The sequence below is a fragment of the Gobius niger genome (assembly GCF_951799975.1).
Source record: "Gobius niger genome assembly, chromosome: 16".
Classification (NCBI taxonomy): domain Eukaryota; kingdom Metazoa; phylum Chordata; class Actinopteri; order Gobiiformes; family Gobiidae; genus Gobius; species Gobius niger.
Window position 1 is genome coordinate 859,798 of NC_136867.1, and position 23,316 is coordinate 883,113.

General features: G+C 45.6%; 1 protein-coding gene and 1 long non-coding RNA gene across 7 annotated transcripts in view; both read right to left on the reverse strand.

Annotated features, from left to right (window-relative positions):
* Window positions 1-1,216: 1,216 nt before the first annotated feature.
* LOC306975631 lies at window positions 1,217-2,314 on the reverse strand. Of its 2 annotated transcripts, none has more exons than XR_013793717.1 (2): window positions 1,559-2,314; window positions 1,217-1,387 (listed from the first exon to the last, which is right to left on the reverse strand). It is a non-coding gene; the product is annotated as an uncharacterized lncRNA (long non-coding RNA). The 2 variants fall into 2 exon arrangements; XR_013793718.1 differs by lacking the exon at window positions 1,559-2,314 and adding an exon at window positions 1,423-1,481.
* A 2,047-nt stretch (window positions 2,315-4,361) lies between these two features.
* qkia (QKI, KH domain containing, RNA binding a) overlaps window positions 4,362-23,316 on the reverse strand; it is a 150,906-nt gene continuing 131,951 nt past the window's right edge. The window contains exons 5-8 of one of the 5 annotated variants that reach the window (XM_079573220.1): window positions 15,082-15,169; window positions 11,419-11,715; window positions 6,941-7,015; window positions 4,362-4,841 (exon numbers count right to left, since the gene is read on the reverse strand). In XM_079573220.1, coding sequence (XP_079429346.1) covers window positions 4,825-4,841; window positions 6,941-7,015; window positions 11,419-11,715; window positions 15,082-15,169 — 477 coding nt within the window. In that variant the 3' untranslated portion in view covers window positions 4,362-4,824. Of the gene's footprint in view, window positions 4,842-6,541; window positions 7,016-10,395; window positions 11,716-15,081; window positions 15,170-23,316 lie in introns of those variants that run through there. The other 4 variants (XM_079573221.1, XM_079573219.1, XM_079573218.1 and 1 more) reach the window with 4 other exon arrangements.

A 23,316-nucleotide genomic window follows, 5' to 3' on the forward strand; every position in this document is an offset into this window, starting at 1 on the left:
CAGCGGGTGATGCAGGGTGAGCGTGCACGTCCCCAGTCCCCTCGTGAACAGGTGTGTGCGCACGTGTGACACCGGTTAAAATCAGGTTAGTCCGTGACCCAGACCGAGACATTCACGAAACGGTTAAAAACAAGACAAGATCCAGCAAGTTAGTAAAATTCTTACTAAGAACGTTTTATTAAAGTAAATGCCAAAAGGTTAATAAGAAAAAAAAAACAGCATACACAATGAAAACTAAATGCAAGCATGTAAAAATACTTAATGACAGAAAACTAATCAAGTCTCTATGAGTTAAAACAAGCTGGGAATCGGCAAGAAAATAAAACAACACGGGGAAAAAGGCAACGCTCCCCACAGACGGGTCAGATGGAGGAGAGAGGGCAGAAATCAAGAGCAGTGGATTTATTTAAAAAAGCACTCAGAAACATGATTAATATACATATAAAATGAGATTAGAAAAATACATTATAAACCTGTAACAATGGCTGTTAATTACATTATCATACATGTAGTAGGCAGGCCAGTGAGAACAGAGATCACCTATCACCTGATGGACCTATCCACACACAGGCAGAGGGAATCGCCTTTCTAATACTGTCCGATGCTGAATAGCCATCTCTCGCTTAATATTGCATTTCAATTTCAAAATAACACTGAAGAGAGGAAAATAAAAAATTTAAAAATCAAACTCATTGACCTTTTCGGTGTAACAGCGTGATGAAAGAGCAATGGATAGGAACAGACTGCCAAGGCTCGCGTGGCCGTCTAACGGTGTCTTAGGAGCCGCTTGTTTCAGTAACTGGAAAGCGCGGCCCGGGTCCCGCTGGGGGGGCCGGTGATTGTGCCGCCTGAGCTTTTTCAGATAGGGAAACAAACAGGAGCGCTTCTCAACAGCGTTTGGCAGATTCCTGTCTATTGGCAGTTCGGTTTGTTCTTGGAAGTCAGTCACAGTCACCACAGAATCAGCACATTTCATGATTGTGAAAATAAAACGACACATATGCTGCCCATAAAGCAGAGTAAAGGGCCGTCGAGGAGAAACTAAGCTTAGGAAGACAAAACCATGGCACATATTTAGCTGGTCATAAAGACTGCTATTCGTTTGCATAGAGTAACTGCGGTAACACCCGGTGTACGGAGGGAGGGCCCCACACTCCAGCCTCTCATGGCGGAGGGAGGGCCCCACACTCCAGCCTCTCATGGCGGAGGGAGGGCCCCACACTCCAGCCTCTTACGGCAGATGGAGGGTCCGAAGTCCAGCCTCTAACGGTGGAGGGAGGGTCCTAACTCCAGCCTCTAATGGCGGATGGAGGGTCCAAACTCCAGCCTCTTACAGCGGAGGGAGGGTCCTAACTCCAGCCTGTCATGGTGGAGGGAGGGGTGCGCACTCCTGCCTCTTACGGCGGAGGGAGGGTCCCACACTCCTGCCTCTTACGGCGGAGGGAGGGTCCAAACTCTGGCCTCTCATGGTGAAGAGAGGGGACCCTCACATCTGCCTCTCATGGCGGAGGGAGAGGTCCTAGCTTCAGCCTCTTACGGTGGAGGGGAGGGTCCTAACTCCAGCCTGTCATGGTGGAGGGAGGGGTCCTAACTCCAGCCTGTCATGGTTGAGGCAGGGGTCCGCACTCCTGCCTCTTACGGTGGAGGGAGCGGGCGTAACGTAACACAACTGGAATAGTCAGGAAACAAAACCACTCTAATAAGGCACTTTGATTGATCCTCATGGAGCTCCCATCCAATCAACTTTACGTCCAATCATATTCAATGTAACAGCACTAACTCCACCTACTTCATCACCGTCCGTTTACTCCTCATCTGCGTACATTTTTATTGGATTTTTTTCTTTTAGAAACTTCAAGTTAAGTATCAAAAGCTAAAATTGGCAAAAATAGATTCTCAATTTCTTCTTTTCTCCAGCACCCTGTAAAATTAACTCTTTTGTTCTCTTCTGTTTGTATATGCAATGAGTTATCTACATTTGTATATATTTATAGATATTTATAATATATATAATAAGTATGTATAAAGCAATTTGAACAGGCAGGCATGGCTTTCACATCCTATTTTTTTCTTGAGAGAGTTGAACAGAAGCGTGGGCTCAGGAGCTCGGATCACTCGGATCACTCCGCTGTGACACATTGTGGATGCGCTCATTTGGAGGAGTCTCAAAAAAATCAGTTTCACGAAGGATTCAACTTGAGGAGTAACATAGGATTCAAAAAACAAACAAAAAACGACGACAAAATTGGCCTACATTTTGGATAGATGGGAGCAACGTCTACGTCAGTGAGAAGGTTAGCGCCCCCTGTGGGTGAAACAGCTGTTCATTGAAATGACTGGACAGAGACCAGCTGAAAAAACGTTTTGTTTTCATTATTTGTCAAATATGAAAAGGCAAAGGAAGAGATGTCATTAGCTTTCATGCTAACCCTTTTATATTGTTATTAAATCATTTTATGCAGCCTACGATGTCATTTCTATGTTGGGACAGCAAAATATCGCTGCTAATGCTACCGCTAATGCTACCGCTAATGTGCGTTTAAAGACCCAGATCATTATTATTTAGGCCTAAGCACGTTTTAAAGGGATGTTTCAGGATTTTTGACATACGGCCTCATTTCCTAGTTATCCAGAGTGTTGCTGATTTCTGGAGATATTTTTTTCGTAATTCATGCAGTTCTGAAGAGTTTCGTGGAGCTAGGCTAATGCAAGGCTAGTGCATTTCTATGGTATCAGCTAGCCTGCATTAAAAACAGTCTGACCCGCTCCACAGAGCACCTAAATGTCTGTGTCGATAGAGTAGTTTTTGGAATATAACTGACCTGCATCACATGAATGAACATATTTTGAGGGAGTATTTTCCAGCAGATCACTCCGCCGCTGCGTAGCTTATACAACCACGAAGCTCAAATATATATAATAATAAATGTTATTCTATGGACACAGACATTTATATGGTTAGTCTGGTGTTATAAGTGATTTTCCTCAGGTGCTCTGTGGAGTGTGTTAGACATGTTTTTAATGCAGTGTAGCTGATACCATAGAAATGTGCTAGCCTTGCATTAGCCTAGCGCCACGTAACTCTTCAAATATAAGAACTGCATGAATGACAGACAAAAATATCTCCAGAAATCAGCAACACTCTGGATAACTAGGAAATGAGGCCCTATGTCAAAAATCCTGAAATATCCCTTTAATGTATTAATTAAAGATGTCACAAAGGGTGTGACACACAGCCAGCAGGTGGAGCTGTTTCCCTATAATGTTCACTGGCAGATAGCTCCCCATCATCTACTGACAGTGAGCCTGGCCCTTTCCCTGTGGTTCTCACACCGGAAAGGAATAGTTCATCCCCAGAACAAGAAATGATCAATTCTGCTTTTGTTTTCACCCAGAGGGGGCGGGGCCTGGACATCACTCCCATCTACGCGGCGCTAAAGTAACGGACACTGTTTGGTAACATGGCAGATTAGTGTTCTCCACCTGCGTTCGCTCAGCAGGGGGAAAAAAAACAAAGCGTTAATGCGTCGGAATCCATTTGTCCGGTTAAAGGCAGGCACCACAAACTAAAAACAAAACAAAACAAAAACAAAACCGAGCCCTCAGTGAGCCCGCTGCATAATCAGATATATACTCAGGAAAACCCTTTGGCTAAATACGCACACGTAATACTTGTTTTTAAATGTGATTTTTTTGTTTGTTTTTTTGTTCTTTTTTTGTCTTTTCGTTCACAGCTCGGCTTAGCTAACTCATAAAAAGATATACGGTAAATACATCAGGCACTGTAACATGGATGTAGTGTAGGTGGGGTCAGTAGTTTGAATCCCCCCTCCCCCGAACCTCAGCACACCCTTATTTTTATCTCACTTTTTTTGTTTTACTTTCAACGTAGTACGAAAAATCCACCCATTTTTTTAGCCACACCCCCGCCCTCGCGCCGCTCAACGTAACATCACGCGCCTGCGTTAAGATTGCGGAGGAAAGAAAAAAAAAACGCCTCTTGTTTTTGGCCAGTCACAATGAAGCACAAGCTAATTAGTCAAAATGTGAACAACGGAAACACAACCAAAGAGGAAAAAAAAAAAAAAAGAAAAAAAACATGACAGAAGAAAACAAAACAAAAAAATTAAACACATGAAATCATTAAAACAAAGCTCCATTTGCAATCCGTTCAGCCATGCTCATTTGTTGTTTTGTTTGTACAGACAGAAGCCGCTTGGAAGAGGCACACCCAGAATGTGTCAATACATCGTTTCGTGAATCATGACAAGAAATTAATATGTGAGTGTTCTCGTTCCTTCTGTTTCTTTTTCTGAACGTTGGGTGGAGGAGGGGGTTCAGGGGAAAACTCGCTTTTTGGATGGTTGGGGGGGGGGGGGGCGGGGATTGGGAACCCACGATCGGGAACCCGCGAATTGACAGTAGAAGAAAGGTGTTGGGAGGTGGGGGCTTGTTATTGCTATATAATTCAGTGCAGGTTCACGAGCGACAAAAAAACAACCAACAACCTTTCTCCACCCAGGTATGGTCCGTGAAGAAAAAGAAAGAGAAAGAATGGGAATTGAACTCAACAAACAGAGGAAGGAAAAAATAAAAATAACAATGAGGAGGACACAACTGGCGGGACGGTTGTGTCGGTTGGACTCGTGGGACGTCTCTAAAACGGGTTAGGCGCCTCTCTCTCTCTCTGTGTGCCACTTGCGGGGTTTTTTTTTGCTCCGAGAGGCCGTTAGCGTAAAAAGGCAATTACCAGTTAACTGATCAGCAGGCAGGCTGGGGCGGCTCGTCATTGGGTGAAGAGTTCAGAGGTCAGAAGGTCATGTGTTAGTTGCCGGTGGCGGCTAGGTGGTTAGGAACAAAAACAAAACAAAAACAAAAACAAGAAAAAACAAAGATAGAAAGGGTATTAGTGTCAGCAGAAGAGACTGGAATGACATCATTTTAACAATAAAATGAATGCAATCTCTTAATGAAGCCCACTGCCCCGCCCCCCCGCCCCGCTGTGAGTGATGACTAAAACGCGGCTAAAGCTAAGGTGAGCACCCGCGCCCGCCCTCAGGTTGAGTCCCGCTCCCCTCCCCCAAAGGTGCCCCCCCCCCCGCAAACCAAAAACAGAAGCAAGGAGCGGCGACACAGACGCGAGTGTTTTAGTGTGACAGACAGTGTGATTAGTGTGGGACTAGTGTTACTGCGGCTAATGCGACCGGTGCGGCGTGTGCAAGGAGGCACGGAATCGCTCTCGTCCCATTCGCTCTCTTTATTTTGCAGTAGGTTTGTATAGAATATAAATATACACAAGAACCATAAATACATTTGATAGAAAATGCTCAAATAGAAAATAACAGTACCGTATGTACAACGGAAATATTCCCCCAAAAAATGTGTTTTAGCTTTTGTTTTTTGTTTTCAAGATTTGCAATCCGCTGAGCTGTGTGTCCGTGCGTGTCTGGTCTAACCGTGAAAACATCAAACATGTAAATCAATGTGTGATCTCAATGAGAGGATGTAGGACTCTCTCCCAGCTCATTCAGGCACGTTTCTACAGAGAGGCTAGCCGGCCAAAACACCAGGACGCGCGGATTTGAAATGCCATCAGGGGAATGTTATTGTTTAAGGCAACACTTTACTGTCAAATGTTACTGAAACATCACTGATGAAGCTAGGTGGAAAAAAAAGTATAACTGAGAAGTAACTCGACGTCTTTTTGGCCTAAATGTAGTTTTCAAAGTCGCTACAACTGATATGCTAACAGCTAATACAGCTAACTATTTAGGGCTGTTCCGATCCCAGGTATCAGCGAGTAGCTACAGCGAGTAGCTACAGCGAGTAGCTACAGCGAGTAGCTACAGCGAGTAGCTACAGCGAGTAGCTACAGCGAGTAGCTACAGCGAGTAGCTACAGCGATGCTCTGAGCCACACCAGGCTGTAGTTCTCTTAGAAGGCACGTATAGATCATCGCCCAGAGCAGCTTATATACTGGCTGTGGAGGCTTTGAAGACACTAAAGTCGCCAAGAAGCACAGAAGAAGCAGTTACTTTTTTGATGCCTTCGTTTAGTCTCAAGCAGTGGTTCTCAACTGGTGGGTCGCGAGCCTATTCCAGGGAACTTTTATTTTTCAATATTTTCCATGAAACTGAATGTAAAAAAGTTTTTTGAGATGAATGTGAATATATCCTTAACCGTCCTTTTACACAAGCTCTGACCTTTGGCCATGTGTGCATCAAAGCCTCCATAGCAACTGAACCAACTCATCACTGCAATGCTGATCGGTCCATTTAGCTACAGCAGTTTTACCGTTCACTGTTTAGAAAATATGTCACACTTTGGCACATTTCACATTTTTGTCCCAGTTTTTAGAAAATCTGGTCACCCTGGGAAAGTAGCATAGCCGTTAACAAATGATTGTTCTTATGCGGCCGAAATGAAATGAGATGCCTCAGAACTGTGTAAAGTGATGAAAAAAAGTCTATTTTGAAAATCTCTGAGTATCGTATCGGATTGAAAACATCACAAAACAATGTTCTACCGACTTTGTCCCGCGTGTTAAGAGGCGGCGTCCCAACCGAGTCGTGTAAAAACGTGCCTTTTCACACAGCGGATGGTGATGAGCTGAGAGGAGTTACACGTGGGGAACGTGGCCGCCCGCTTTAGGATCCAACCACGCCCCAAAAGAGGAATGTCTATACACGTACACTGCCTGCACACACACAAGCTGGAGAGTCGGCCTGAGCTAGATACACATGTAAACAGAATGTGCCGCCGCGGACCCCGCGTGCCGGGGAGGCGGCGGGTATGGCGCGTAGAAGGGCGGAGAGAGACGATTACAGACAGTATATTCCCTAGAGCTAAGGCATCGAGGCGTTACACCTGTAGGCATTTGTGGAAGAGTGTGGGAGGTGCGTGAGTCAGAGCAGTGTGGTGGCCGAGGGGCTAAACTGACCTCTGTCTGCGGTCACAATCCTTTGGTAAGGATGGACCCGCGTGTCATGCCGCCGCACTTTAGTAGCCATTGCACCTACAGATTGTAACAGGTCCACAGGGTTAGCAACCGTTCACTTTAGGAGGGAAGAACAGTCAGCTGGCACATCAGAACATTCACATTATAAAGCTTAGCTGATACAATATACACAACGGAATACACAGTAGAATAGTACACGTACACTACACACATTTATAGGTAAAAATGTAGTACGAAAAAAAAAAAAAAGAAAGAAGACATCCTTTTGGGAGTTTCAGGGCCTGGCTACATCGACAAACACATCGGAATTTGGACATGACTGACCCGACGCGGCGGCTAAGGCTTTACGGTCAGAGTTAGGTCAGAGCGCAGATGGGTCGTGATGTCATTGGCGACAGGCGGGACATTTTCGGACAAATTTTGTGAAGATTCAACTCACAGGACACATTTTAAATATGTCCAGGAGCGCCAGAAGAGTGAAAACTAATCCACAATCATTCTCGATGTTACACGTGTTATCAATCTTGCGCTGGGATCCATTAATAATATGTAGTTTATGTTAGCGGCTAACCAGCGACATGCTAACCACCGTAAAACCCAATTTAAAAAACAAAAAGGACCTGAAGCTTCACAAAACAAAAACTTCTGAAAGCATTTGACTGTATTTTCAAGTCATCTGTATTTTCTTGCGTGTAAGATATCCGTAATAGTAATATCAGTAGTTAGCATATAGCAGACTAGCCTCGGTCAAGCTAGCGAATTCGGTGCGTTTGCGATCATTTTGCATTCCCACCAATAACGCAATGTTTTACCGTGTTTTGACACCCAAAGGCCAATTGCGAGCACAAAAAAAAAAAAAAAAAGCGACGAGTGCATGGAAACCCCAAATGCGCGGCGGAAAAAGCGGACCCGTGCGTGTGTTTGTAGCCAGGCGCTGAACGGCATAAGTCAGTGATAGTTCCACAGTGCTGGGTTTTTAAAGGGCTGGTGAGGCTGAGCTGGAGGCTGGTCTGGATCAGTCGTGCCTGCTTCGGGCGGGCCGTGGGGAAAGGGGGGTAGTGTTGGGCAGGTCGGGTCTTTATTTCTGAAAAGTGGGGGGAAATCCGGCGGCGTTCTGATGGTAATTGAATAGCGCCAGACGCCACCTGGCTCTCGGGCGCGCGTTCATTTTCTCCTCCGCCGCCTCATTCTACTCGCTGCCTGTCATCTCCCCTCTAGATCCGTCGTCTCCTAACCCCTAGCGCCTGCATCCTAGCTCCTACCTCATAGCGCCTCTTTCCTGACGCCGAGCGCGGCACCAAACCGCTCGCACACGCCGCTTGGCATTTGAGAAGTCTAATGCGACACGAGCTGCACGATGCATCGCTGGATTCTTGTTAGCGTGATAGCTAACGCCTTTTAGTTCCTAGACAGTGCAGCTCTCGATAGGACAGGGTTTGTGACGGCTGAAGGCACCAGTCCATGCGGCGAGTAAATAAAGTGAGTTAACTAGACTCCTCTATAAATGACAGCGTAGAGATGAACTAAAGGCAAGTAACACATTCCACAAGTGTTAATCTATGCCCATGTTTATGTCCAATGCATTGAACGATAAGTTGGTCAATAATATTCAGGAGGCAGATCTTTTCCATTGGACTACACTTTAAAACCACATGGTCCAAGGGGAAATAATACTGATCATCATATTGTTGAATCTTTCTGCTTGACCACATGGGGTTAGCAGTATGCTTTTTTAACTGTGATCACAATTGGATCCAGGACATCTGCTCCGATTGGTCCTTCTACGTTGGCCGTCACAGACTTTGAGCCAAGTATATAACTGTATACTTGGCTGCGAGCGCAAGTGTGTGAAACCTTCCAGGTCCGGTGGCAACTGGGCCTCTCGTTTAAACACATGTGGGGCGGGTCAAAAAGGGGCGGGGTCTCCTCCGCTCGCCGTGGCGTGTATCATCGTATTAGCCACATCGAACTGACGCAAATCTGAGGCATATTTTCATAATGAAGCAACCCGAGGGAACACTTTTATGGGGCCCATTATCCCAGTACTCCAGTCCCAGTCATTTGGGAAGGATTAAAACTAAAGACATCTCCAATATTGCTGCCTCTTTCTTTGCTTCTTGTTGCTAGTTTCAGGCAACTTGATCTGGACGGAATTACAGCCGTGGTCCATTCATTCCATCGTATTTATAATGCCTCATTTTTAATGGTTGCGAGGCGGGTCGGGTTTTAAAAATAGAGGCGGTGTTCTGGTTCTGGAAATAACATTTGTGTTTATATTTGAAACAAAGAATGAAATCCTCTATTTCATTCTAAATAGTGCTGATCTCACATGGCGTGGGTTGCTATTAGTGCCGGGTACTGTTAAACGATACTAATAAGGTTTTGTTTGTATCGGAAAAAAGTAGAACATATATATCTTTAGATTTTACACACATTTTTTCTTATTTTTGCCCCACTCTTTTGCTCATTTTTTTTAATTACTAATATTTTCCCCATTTTTGTTCAAAAATGTTTTGCTCCCATTTTTCACCAAATGATTCCCCATTTTAGACACATTCCTTGACATTGGAGATGAGCCCGATATTGTAAATGTGCAGATCTTGTTCTGTTTTCCGGTTCTAGACGACAAATATTTCAGTATAGGTATCGGAAAAAGCATCGTTCAGGTATCGGTATCGAAAAAAGTATTGTTAAAGTACTGGTGTGAAAAAAATGTAACAGTACCCAGCCCAATTGCTATGCTGTGACATCATCTGCTTTAAACTCTGTCTTTTTTGAAAGCTTCTAATATTGTTCTAATCTCAGCCAGACTGACTCCGTTTCTTTGGTTTTCCTCAAAGATCTGAAACGTTAGTGGCCTCAGAGCCGGGCTTGTACGCTGGGAGGACAACATCCTTTTTGAACATCAGCGTTCCCATAGTAAACAGTAGCAGGCATGTAAACACTGCTCTGCGCCTGTGAGATCAGAGCGCAGCCTGCAGCTCTGTGGAGAATTACTGCTGCTTTGCCTGAACGCAGGGACCCCGGCCTCGGCAGCAGTGTACGCGGCTCGCCTGGAGCTCCCCCCGGCAAAAACGCGGGATAACGCGCCGCGATTGAAAACGACTCCTTCGGCTTCACTGAGCCGACATCGGGGGCAGCGTGAGGAATTAGCGGAGAGCAGCTTTACAGAGAGAAGGGCTGGGTACGGTTAAACAACACCAGTCTGGTACTGCTGGGCCGGACAAAATGAAGGGATCCAAAGACATATCTTCAGTGGTCCAAGGACAGCTCAAAGAAATGATTTTTACCCCCATTTTTATTCACTTTTCTCCCATTTTTTGTTTTATTTTCCCCTCTCAAATCTTTTTGCCCAGCCCTACTCCTGAGTAATACATTATTCAGGCTTCTTGCACTACCTTAGGATAGTCTTGAAGTATAGCTTAACATCTAGTCTGTGTCTTGATTATGTGGACATTATTTGAGGTGATTTTAGGTGGTGCCATCAGAGGGCGCACTTCTGCCATCTGCTGCTTTGGTGAAAAAGGAAGCGAAAGTCCAAAAGTCAACTGTTGGCAACATATTATTCTGCGCAGGTCATTACAGACACCATTTTCCAAAGATTTCAGTTATGTAAATGGGATTTCAGATCCCGAATGAAGATGCTTTTGCCTCCCATTTCGTCCATTACAGATTTTAACAGCCCATTAATAATCCTTTGTTTCAAATGTGGGGAGACGGACTGAATATGCGAGATTACTGAGACATAAGCACCATTGCAGATCTGTTTTGGCGAGTATTTCACTTTTATTAAAGTCAATGTGGCAAGATAAGAGCCCTCTAATGAACATGCTCGTCTGGGATGGTTCGGAGTGTAAAAGGCAGCCAAATCCTTCCAACGACCCGCACGAGAGAGCCATCGGAAACCTGAGAGGAGAGAGACCCGCGGGGAAGAGGAGACCGACGCCCGACGCCTACGTACGCACGACATTGCGGCCGGACTGGACTGTGGGAGTGAAGGGGCTCCGCGGTGACCTCTGGGACTAACAGGCTTTAAGGTGGTCATGGCAGTGCTCTACATAAAGCTAAATACGACGCTGCACTAAAGATTCCTTCAGTCGTTGTTTTTGGGGAGTGATGTTCGGATGCCCAAACATACACATGCTCCTCGTTTGGCCGCTCTGGGGGTGAATGCCTGCTTTGAAGGGGTTGTTTGGAGTGCATGCATGTGAAGGGCCTGTTAGCCGGAGCAGTGTTTCCAGCAGCCTATGCCTCATGGCTCTGTCCTGTCTGTACGAGTCCACAGATCCAGCCTCCGCAGTCTGCCTGGCGCCTGCTTCAGGTGGACACCACATATTTAGCCTTCAGTAAGTCCTGACCGTGGCTGAGCGAGGGCTCCAGCAACGCGGCCGCAGGGTAGAACAGGCCGGCCTCGTGAGGCGGCTGGCTAAAGCTGCCCGTGCTGCCCCAGGCTCTCTTACCTAGAACCCCCGTGTGCTCGATGGGGTACTCCAGCAGGGAGGTGGGTGCCAGGGCGTACGGGTAATCGTAGGGGCTGGTGTAGATGAGCCCTCCGTCCGGTGAGGGCGGCACCAGTGTGGGGGTGCCGTTGGGCAGCATGGCAACCCCCTGGGGCCGGATGAGGTTCATGATGGGGCCCCCGCCGGGCGTGGGGGGCCGCATCGACGGGGGAGGCATTACTTGACCTGCGGGGGCCGCTATGAGGCGAGGGCCCTGAGCGGCCGCTGCCGCCGCTGCAAGAGAGAACGCAAGGGTGGCTGCCATAAGCAAGAAGAAAGACAGGAGGAAGAGAGAGAGACAGATCAGTGTGATCACAGATGAGAGGACAGGCAGAGGGGAGGGGACAGGGCAAAAGGGAACATTAGTCCATGCAATGATCATGGTGGTGAACCACAAAGCAAAAACAAATCAACAGCACAACTCAAGAAAATAATCCCACACCAAAAGCACAATGCGGCTGCTGCGCTCATCCCGGTGCACAGGGGGCATAGCGGTCACCACGGCAACACATTCACACAACACATGGGCCAGGACACGGCTGTGGGCTGGGCAGAGCTCTGGTCCTCGGCACAGGCTCACGCTTCAAAGATTTGGAGTCATGATTATTCTGAGGAAATATGGTGATTTTTTGACTATTTATCGAAATTCTCAGAACCTTTTACAGCACTGTCCAAATGTATATGTAGTATATGAATTTTAATCCAAGGGTTGTTCTAATCAAAAACACTAAGCCTTTATCTTCATGCTTTTGCCATTACAATATTATTATGAGCCATGACTAAAGGAATCTGTCTGTCAGGAACCAGGAAATCAGCTGATTTTTTTAACATGTGACAAACGCAGCTGCACATGGTTCTTTTGGGACTCTTCCTTGGGCAGCATTATGCAATGATCGCCAAAATGAATCAGATTTCCTCTCTGCACACTGGATTCCTGACCCTGTGCTTTGGGCGGTTTACCATGGGTCCTATTATTCTGACGATTAACCTGCCGCAAGCTTTCATTGGTAACCGCGGCGACTGTACAGCCGCTTCATCTCCTCCTCCACAGCTCCTCACAGCGCGTCTCTCTGGTCCACACGTACGACACATCTGATCGCATTCACCGTATCGGCCCCCTCAGCAGTCACCAGTGTCATTACCATTAGCGCACAGTTAATCTCCACAGCGATCGCAAAGAATATTAAAAATAATAATCACATCTGGGCTAAATTACAGGCCAGTTATGAGCCGCGATCAGACAGTATTACACCCAAATGACAGAGAATGTGCATGGGAAAAAAAACAATTAAATCATAGTTGAATACAAGCAGTCCATGAACGTGTGCTGTAGCGGCTGACATGCAGAGCGGCGCAGTGGGGGGGGCGTGTGCGGACAGCGGTGGACAGCATGGACAGGACAGAGGGATGGAGGGGGAACAGGAGTATGAAGGTGCTCCTAAAGAGATGTGTTAGGAGAAATATATATACGTACAGTGTTTATCTAGCAGCAAACAGGTCCGACATTAGCACCAGCCTACTGCGGCCAGTGCAGGCGGCTTCAGGGGGGGATCTCCGGGAGGTCGCGCTCCTTCCTCTCACGCTATTTTCCCAAATGAGGATCAAATAACGGAGGCAGGAAGAGCAGCGCCTCCTGAGGATCCACCCGTGTGCAGATGGACCACCATTATGACTTTAATATCCAAATACTGGATTTGTTTGTTTTGTGATTCGGTGTCATGTAGAGGCAGATGTACCTGTCTACACTCTGCACTGGATTCTAAAGTTAGACTTGTTGATGTTACAGTGATGGTGTTGGTTCCTGAAAGTGGTGAACAAACTCATCTCTGTGAAGAATTAGGATGTCTGAAATGTGTTAGGAAAGTTAGGAATGAGTTTGGAGCCACAACTAACAACCTAAGAGGTAAAGGGACTTTTCTTTAAAGGTAAGATTCATAAAGTAAAGTCATACAGTTCCTCACTTCTGAAATCTGTGCCTGGTCCATGTTGAGGAGCACTAAGGTCGGTCAGTTTCACTCATTCAAGTCTATCATGCTGTACCATCTCTGTAGGGCGTCTACAGGCGGCAGCAAGTCAAACTGAACCATTGAAATGTCATGCCCAAATACTACATTTCTGATGCCTCAAATGCCTTGTTCTTTAGAATGATTTAGTTGTACTGTTTTTTCTGCCATTTTCTAGAAATTTTCTTTGGAAATATCACGATTTCTACAGGAGTTTATGTTTCGTTTCACACGATCTATGGCTCCATTAGATATAATTATACTTTTTCCCTCAGTTACTCACAGTACTCAAGTAACATTTTTATTATGGTCACTACTTCTATCTTAAAGGGACTATACAGAGTTTAAAAATATTAAAACTAAGTATCTTCCTCCCCTACATGTTCCTCCACAACTGCCTCTAAAATCCTGCCCGGTCACTGTCGCCGTCTTGCACAAGCTTAATGTAGAAGCTGCAGTTACACGTATGACCTGAGGTGGCAGTAGTGAGCATAAAATGGCCAACTTGCATCTAGTCTCTTTAAACTCGAGTAAAATGATTTCAAAGTAACGTTACTCTTACTTGAGTAAATACTTTGGTGACTCCACCCACTTCTGGACCGTAGTCTTTGGGTTTTGGACGATTGTACGCGGTAATAAAAGTTAGTTCTCTTAACCCTCGCCTCAACCGAGTGCATTTTCTCCAGTTCAGCTTTACCCAAATCCATAAGGTAGACCAGTACAACGCTTTATTTGAAAGCTAAGACACATCGAAGTGGCTCTTTCCTCGCGATGTCGTCACTTTTTAGATTTTTTTTCCATTGCGTTTCCATTGCTTTTGTTTTTGTTGCTCTTTTTTTGTGGTGTTTTCATCCTCGTTTTTGTTTGGGTAAAACCAAACTGGAGAAAATGTGCTCTGTTTCAATGCCAGTTTGAATGCGATTTAATGCTTCATAATGACTTTTAATGCCCCGTGGAAACCCTGCCTAATAAATAAAGAGACTGTTTATTAGCTACTGAAGCTAGCGCTAACATCCACAGCAGCTTCTTGTACTCACTGAGGAGGCTCTGCTAAAAACATCCTTATTGTGAGGACAGAATGACCTCTGCAGTGCTTCCATGTCGCCTTTAAAGTCAGGCCTCTGGTAGAATCAGACCATCTGTATTCGGAGCTAAAGTATGTTCTTTAGTGTTAAGCGTATTAAGTAGCCATGTGCTCAGAGTGCGACTCAGGCCTTCAAAAGTAATAAGGAACAGAACTGGGAAGGCCTTTAGATGGCAATGGGACTGAAATAGCGTTGTAAAACTGCATCTGCTGCTGTGGGGTTTAAAGGGGCTTCAAATGCTGGAAATACTTCCTGTTTATGTCCCAACCTGCTCTTTCTCCTGTGTTTGCTCATGTGGCCACGTATTTCAGAAGTGAGGAATCGGAATTATGGAAATCCAGTCAAGCCTCAATAGGCTGTGGCAATAACAGATAAAATGACTAATATTATCCAGTTTATGTCTTTTGCATGTGTGACTGAGTGGGTCCTTTATTTTCCATGGTCCACACACGTGTTATGAAAGATGCTCTTAGTCCTGTAAGTTCATGAGTTAATAGCAATGAAATGAAGTGTGTCCAGCTTGAGTCGACACTTACGAGCTTTGAGGTTGTTGTCTCTATACGTCCCATTTAGGATGGCGAGCTCCATCAGCTGCATCTTCTTCAGATTATCCTCCCCCTCGGCCTGGAAGAGAGGCACACACAGAGGTTACAGAGGCGTTCCGATCATCGCAGTCGTAAACCAGTTGCTCCACAGGCTGGTCCGTGGATCCGCCCGAGCCCGAAGTGCTACTGTCACGTCCTGAAGCGCTGACGTGTCCACATGCATATTCATAATCCATAATTGCTGTCATTTCCTTCGCTCTCCCATGTGTGCGCAATCAAAGTCGCCACACCCCGCCCGGGCTAACGTCACCCCCCTCCCCCCGACCGCCAATTCATGTCTGGATAAATAAACACAAAAGCAGCAGCCACTGTCATTACTGGCAAATTAGCGGACTCAAATTATTCACGGAAAGCAATTAACATGGCACCCCCCCAACCCCTCCCTCCCGCCCTGCTCCGCCGCGTTTGCCCTCCATAACCATGACTACAGCGGCGCCGAGTGGCAACAGCAGGATCTTATGTGGTCGACAGTACACCCGATTTATTATACCAATGGACACCAGGACACTTCATCAAATGGTTCATTGTCTGTGCTGGAAACTGGTTCGTGATGAGGACTTTTCTAAACTAAACAGCGTCGCCCACATGACACAGGCTGCAACAGGAACAACTGATCTTTAACCCCTTAACTCCCACCTGAACCGAGCACATTTTCTCCAGTTTGGCTTTACCCCAGTCCAAAAGCTTCTGGAAAAAAGCTGCAAATAGCAACAAAACTGAGACAAAACAATGATTGAAATGTGCCAAAAAAAGTGAGAAAACATTGACAAAAAAGTGACGAAAAATTTATGAAAAAATGGCAAAAATGTGATAAAAAAATGTCACAAAAAAGTGACAAAAAATGTACAAAAATGTGATAAAAAAATGACCAAAATGTAGCAAGAAAATGACAAAAAAATGATAAAAAAATTACGAAAAAAAGGAAAAAAATGTGACAAAAAATTACAAAAATGTGATAAATATTTGACAAAAAAATTACTAAAAATAGACAAAAAATAACAAAAATATGACAAAAAATGGCAAAAAAATGACGAAAAAGTTACAAAAATGAGTTGTATACCCCCCAAAAAATCTGATGATGTGAGGAAAAAGATCCTCTCGGTTCAGGCGGGAGTTAAGAGGTTAAACAACCCGTGCATAACACAGTGGATGTTATATCAGCGCGTCAGAAACAGACTGAGACGTTCAAAAGAGGACAGGGTTATTTCCAGACTTTAGGTGTGACTCATAGGCGTCGTTTATACGGCGATAGTCTCCAGGAAAACTCTCTCCATCTGCGTTTTTATGAAAACAAGGACGTGGATGAATAAGGCGACTCTAAAGTAAAAGTAAGTCATTGCAAATTATTTACAGGCCGTTATTTGACTAAATATCAATGTGAGAAGACGACACAATATAATGAGAGTTTAGCCATTGGGCCTTGACATGACCGTTGTGCATGGCGGCTGAGAAGGACCTCCCACTGAGACGTCGCCTCCTCCAGGTTTCAGGGAGGCCGGGTGCCAAACAAAACCATGTGCGTTGTTTTGGACAAGAAACGCGCGTCCGAGACAAACGCACCGCCATTTTGTCGCCGTATAAATCGCTCCATAGTTTCTGTTCCAGCCTTAATACCGTTGAACGACACCAGTATGGTTTCCAACAAAAAAGGCTTAGGTACTACTGGAATGAAAAAAAATGTTGGTTGGTCCAGGGACAGCATTAAAGGAAGTGACTAGGTTGTTTCACCTCAAATAAATGATACAAAGAAACAGTCTTTTATGGAACAAACGAACGTGATTGTTCTGCTTTTTGGTTCTAGATGACAAATATTGTATTATCGGTATCGTTAACCCAGTATATTTAGAGTACAGGTATCGCTGCCCAGGCCCTAATTAGCAATGCTGCTAATTCCGGTATTCCAGTATGGCATCAATTCTCAATTCTCCATGTCATGAGTCAGGAATGTCCAATTTTTTTCTAAATAGTGAGATCCAAACCTGGTATGGATTCAGTGTTGGAGATTTGAAATCGATCTCGGTCCAAATGACTGTTTTTGAGGATTTGTACTTGACTAGTTTTCTTTTTTGTTTGTGCTTTTTGCTAAATGAGTTTAATGAGCATTACTTCAACTCCACTACATTTAAAAGATCAATCAATACTTACTGTTCCGCCACATTTCTAAAAAGGCTCTGAAGTCAAATGTGGCCCTTTTTTCAAAGCCTTATGACAAATACTCGTCGTTATGATGATAAATGATTTTCTACTGCAATAGACATGCCTATCTTTTATCTATCCTCTTGGACACCATTGTTTTTTCTTTAATAATTGGAAGAGTAACAGATAGAAAGAAAAACACAGACAGAGGGAAAGACAAAGAGTGGGGAAGAGGGCCTGAGCCGGGGAAATAGGAGTCAATCCTCCCTCAGAGAGCACGACTCAGCGGGCCATGGAGGCAGAGGACACACAGGAGTAAGTGATGTTTGAAAGATCTCGATCACCAGGAAGAACGTGCCACTGTCCTCATACAGGTTTCACGCTTTAAACTCCAGTGCTTGTCAGAAGAGCGTGCAGTTGGACACTTGTGGAAGTGTTGTGGAACAGGGAGATGTTCAGATGTTGGCTCGGAGCTGCGTGAACAGGCCCGTCGTCGCTGGTAGCACATTTGAGACTCGGCGTCAGCTCATTTGTAAACACTGTGAAAAACTGAATGTTACTGACGCTTCGGCGAAACAAACTGTGCGCTCAAAGAAAAAAGCATCTCCAAAACCATTGTCACACGGCACGCTGTTCACCACAGAGACAATGAAGGAAGAGGTCAGCTGCTTGCTCTGGACGTGGAGCACATGTTTGACGTACGCCTCACATGGATCATGAAAGAAGCACGGTACGGAAAGTTGGACATTTTGTCAATATTTCATAGAACGTGACCATGTTCACAGACTTGGCAGGGCACGGGTCAGAGTTTCACATGGCCCTCCCTGCACCTTTTGCCGCAACACCAAATATTGACACAACATTGGGCCTGTTTCTGGGCGCCTAACCCCCAGATTCCACCTTCTCCGTGTTCATCCCGCTCTATAGCAAACATATTGCTATTGTAATTATTGAGAAACATTTCACATCCTCTCTCTCCGCTCCGAGAGCCTCCGTCGCTCCGTTCCTCCACGACAAAAACACAGATCCACACTATTTTCACATCGGGTCATGCTCCACAGTTCAGATCACACCACACCGGAAAGGGAACGCCAACAACATCAACAAATACACTCTGCACTCACTTTATTTTAACCAAAATGTTTCCAATATTTCCACTCTGTCGGGGCTTGGGATCACTTTAGGCCACAAAAACAATCACACGACCCGCAGGAGGAAAAAAAATCAAAGTGAAGGGGACCAGCTTCAAAGCCATCTCCTCTGTGACAGGAGTTTACAGCTCGTCTTGGTGAAAAGATGGAATCTGGGTGTCAGTGTTTAAAGCCGTTTTTATGCTTTTATCTTTGTTTTATCTCAATCCTGACACTTCAATAAATGTAAGCAGGCATTTGGTTCAGAACTTTTGGACCCATGACTGTTTTCTTATTTGAACTTTTCAATGACTTGTACCTGTCATAGCCACTTAGCCTGAACACAATAAGCTTTAAACCATGCACACTCTCAGAGCTATAGTTATGAACAGTAACTGGGTCCAACTCCCAGGGCGCTGTGCACTTCTATCCTCCAAATGACTGCCCAGATCTCGCCACAGTGAGGAGGAAGCTTCGGCCCTCTGATGTGGTCTGCGTTTCATTTAGCCGCTGCGTGTGGAGTGCTCATAAAGCCAGAGAGCACGAGCACGAGGGAAAACAAAGACCAGGCACACTTACTCACAGAGACGACGCTCGACTCAAGCAGAAGGATAATACCTCTTACAAAAACTAATACATTTCACCTTCTTTTTAAAATGAATTCATTCTTAGTACAACATGCTACAAAACGCCTTGACGTGGCATGATGAAAGTACTACTCAGGTAAGCTTTTAACGAAGGAACAACAAAAAGGAGACTCATGTGCTTGGTAAGCCCCATTAAACAGTGTCTAAAGGGCAGCCACACCGTCGTTCATCTGCCCTGGCGTGTTGTGCGACAGACGAGCTCTTTGTGGGTGTGACGGCCCTGTCAATCCCACTCTACACCCGGGTCAAGCGCTCGCCATTGATCACAGCTAATTATCTCCCGCGCCCATTGTGTAAACACACTGAGCGCATTGTAAGCAGGCAGTTGATCGGACAGCGCCACATGCAAACGCCACGACACCATTAGCATTTAGTCACTTCTTTGGCTCATTTACATCACAAATGTGCCGCCGCTGACCCTCGCCGCCCTCCACAATAGACTCTCATAATCAAGTGCCTGATTTTTGCTGTTTTTTCTTCCCTCTGCCCATGTGTTGTTGCTAAAAAAAAAGAAAAAAGAAAAGTGTGTCAGTGGTTCTCTGGAAGCGCGCCAAAGCGAGCTGCTAGACAAAACGGCAGAAGAGAGCAGACAGAATGCACTCCGCCAGATGCAAATTGCTCAAACGCAGCGAGAGGTATTCAGCTTTCCAGGCCTGGCACACAGTGAGAAAATGCATCCTTTTGCCGTCACGCCGGAAAGGTAAATAAGAGATAATGCTGCTAAATGTAGAAAGTGGAGGCCCGAGGGCAGAGAACGGCAAAACGATGGAGCACCTTTTAAATGTGTGCTTTTAGAGGGAGCCAAGGGTGAGCTGGGGGCGCTTTCAGAGGCACAGGAATCACAGCGGCGGTCTCGGCGAGCGCTGCCTATCGCTACAAATGCACACGCTCGCATTCCCGGAGCTGTCAGTTATCACGGAACTTTCTCTCCAGAGTGCACAGACAAAAGAATGGAGAAGTCAGTCCCTATGTAACAGTGCAGCATGTTGGTTTGAAATGTGATGGGCTAAATCAGAACTGAAAAGTGTAAAGAAAAACAACCTCTATAAATGTGCTGTTATAAAACATTCATTTAAGTTCAGTTCTGAGGAAAGATTTTCAACATTAAACGGGCATGAATACTTCCAAATGTTAATCATTTCATCGCAGAAAAAGCAGATGGCCGTACGTATCATTGTATCAAGCTGCGTGTAATTGTAACATCTTTACAGCCGGATTTTCATCAAATAAGCAGCGTTTTGCAGTTTGTGAATCAGAGAACGTGTAACAGGAACATGTAACTCAACACAGAGTAAAAACACCACGTCTCTGTGAGAAGGGTTAAAACTAAGTAACTAACTCCTTAGTTTTAACTAAGGAGAAAAACCTTAGTTAAATCTCACAGATTTGCATCCCGTTGCTGCATGAAGCTGAATTTAATAAATGAGCATCATGATGTAACAGCAGTTTCAGAACTATATGCAGCTCAATGCACGAAAAATAGAACAGGCTATATACAAAATGTAAAAATCACAATCAAAATAGCCTCCACTCGTACTGAAGGAAATGAATGGTCACACACACACACACGTCTCTGATTGGTTCATTCCCACCTACAAACAGAGGAAGTCTACAATACATGACACAGCCTTTCAGCTTTAATGTTGAAAATGCACTGCTGCCCAAGTCCTATCATGGAACTCGGTGCTGTTAATATACTAGGAATTACACTGTTCTCCTATTGCCAACCTCACAACTTTAACAAACAACGAGAAATTTGGAAATACTAAAGACAGAATTGAACCCACAACCTCTCCTTGTCCTCCGCTCACGATGGAGTGAAGAGACGCTGAATAAAGATTCTGTGAAAGTCGAACAAACTCTGAATCCAGCGGGTCAAGAGTTGAATCCTTTATGTAACGAAATAAAAGAAAGGAAGGTAGACATTGCAAATAGACCTTTCTGCAAGGAGGAACATGAGCAGCTCACAGAGATCATGCAGCCAGAAAAGAGAATGGATATATGCTCTGAACAGAAGGTCCAAGGCCACAGAATGGGAAACTGACTTCTTCAGCTAACGCATCACCTGTGATAGCCCTGACCGCTATGCTTTGGCTGAACGCTGTGGAGGAGGACTGTGGAAGGAAACTGCACATAAATGATGCAGATTCCCTTTAATCAATAACAATGTTCTCTCATCAAACACACACCTGGAACTGTGTTTCCAGTCACTCGCACATCTTTGAGTAATCTTAGGAGAAGCTGTTTGGAAGAATAGCCACTGGTGAAGGTCCGGCTTTCCTTGCCTCTCCCTCTCTGGCTAAGCCTGATCCTCTCATCGCAAAGTGAAAAAACTGGCCACAGCTTCACTACAGCCGCATCTTTATTGAAACAGCTGTGCAGAGAAGGGAGTGGGAGTGGCTTGTCGAGGACCAGGAAGTGAAACTACTAGATATTTAGTTTCAGTAGTTTTAGACCAATATATCATTTTCTAACCAGCAAAGTGTCAGAGATAAAGATGTGTTTGAGATCATTACCAAATACTTGCAAAACGCCAAATACACAACCTTTAAACAAAGACTGGTCCATCAGAATGCTCTCAGGTTTCAGTTCAGTATCACCATAATCCCACAGCAGCTCATACACAACACATCACCGTACAAATGGCTGCTGGACTTTCTTATGGGGAGATCACAGGCAGAACATCACACTCAACACGCGGTTCCTCCCCAAGGATGTGCGCTGAGCCCGCTCCTGTTCACACTGCTGACCCCTGACTGCACTCCCAAGCAACAAAACAAAAGCACAATCTGTCTCTCGAAATGTGGAGAAGACAAAGGACACTGCTGTGGTCCTTCGAAGGGCGCACGTCCAGCACGCTGCTCTGACAATGAGCAGAGTTGTTGTGGGGAGGGTGACAAGCACCAAGCACCAAGCACCAGACCTAGATGAATATGGCAGCCTCTCGCTCTTCTGCCCCTTGTGACCGTTTAACCCTCCGCTCGGGGACATCCATCATCGGAAAGAGCTCACAGAGGCCCTTTCCCAAACCGGTTCCTCGTCGCTCTCCCTGGGCACGAACAGTCGGTTTTATTCGAAAAGTGATCTTTCGTCAATTGCTAAAAAATACTTTCATATATAATTTATCAGCTATATGGTGTGCCATACTGAATATAGGATAATATAATGAAAATGAAAAGTGTGATTCCATGTTGCCGCCATCTTTTCTGCATTGTTAACAATATTATCAGTTGATTCTTTGGCCTCATGGCGAAACCACAAAAACAATCCTGCATTGAAAATAAAGTCACACAAAAGGGAAGTGAAAAAGGAAGAGATTCTTGTACCGCGCTTTTCACATGACACAAATCAAACCAAAAGTGTTGGTTACTTTTGGAGCCACAGCTGCTCAGGGGCAGACTAAGAGCAGGTAGTACTCAACGTAAGGATGCACTGAGCTGGAGAGTGGGCCGGAGTATTTATCGCTTACCCATCACCAGTTCAGAATCGCATTATTTAAACTCCTGCTCCTGCTGATCGATTGGATCCTGCGCTTTTCACTTTGACCAATGAGACGAGCTTTCCACTGAACCGGCCTGACGGGTCCAATCAGGGACGAGGGGGAGGGAGCTTGATGGGTCAGACTTTAGACTCCAAGTACATTCTTTTTTACTAATTATTGATCATTTGGGTCACTACTTTTGACTTTCTTTGACTTCATTCTTTCCAGTAACATTCCTATTATGAGTATGAGCACTGGGCATGACCTCCTCGTCCTCCTCGTCCTCCTGGTCCGCCTCGTGCCCAGCCCTGAGCGCAGACTGGGCTGTGGACTGCTTCACAATCAGCCTGTTCCCCGGGGGGAGACGCGTCGGCGGCTGGATTACCGACGGAGAGGAAGTTTCCCTTTATCCCCCCTTCCTCCCCGCAAACACGTCCGCCCGCCTGCTCGCTCGCGGACACCCCGCTCCTGTCCATCAGCTCAACGACCACTCAATAAAGCTGCTCTATCCACAAGAATCACATCCAATCAATGAGGCCTATTTGTGAAATCAGCAGAGCGGGAAAGCCATCAGGGAGGCGCGGCGCTCGGATGGCAGCGGTGATGGCGGGTGGGCAGAGAGCGGACGGCGGGGGGGGGTGACGAGCTGAGGTTGGTGAGCCGTGTCCCTCCGCCGCAGACCGCCGCAGATCGGGTCAGCGCTAAACCACTTCGGCTCACGGATTTGGAACAGCGTCTGGGCCATTCGCCGCACAAAATCATTTACAGCAGG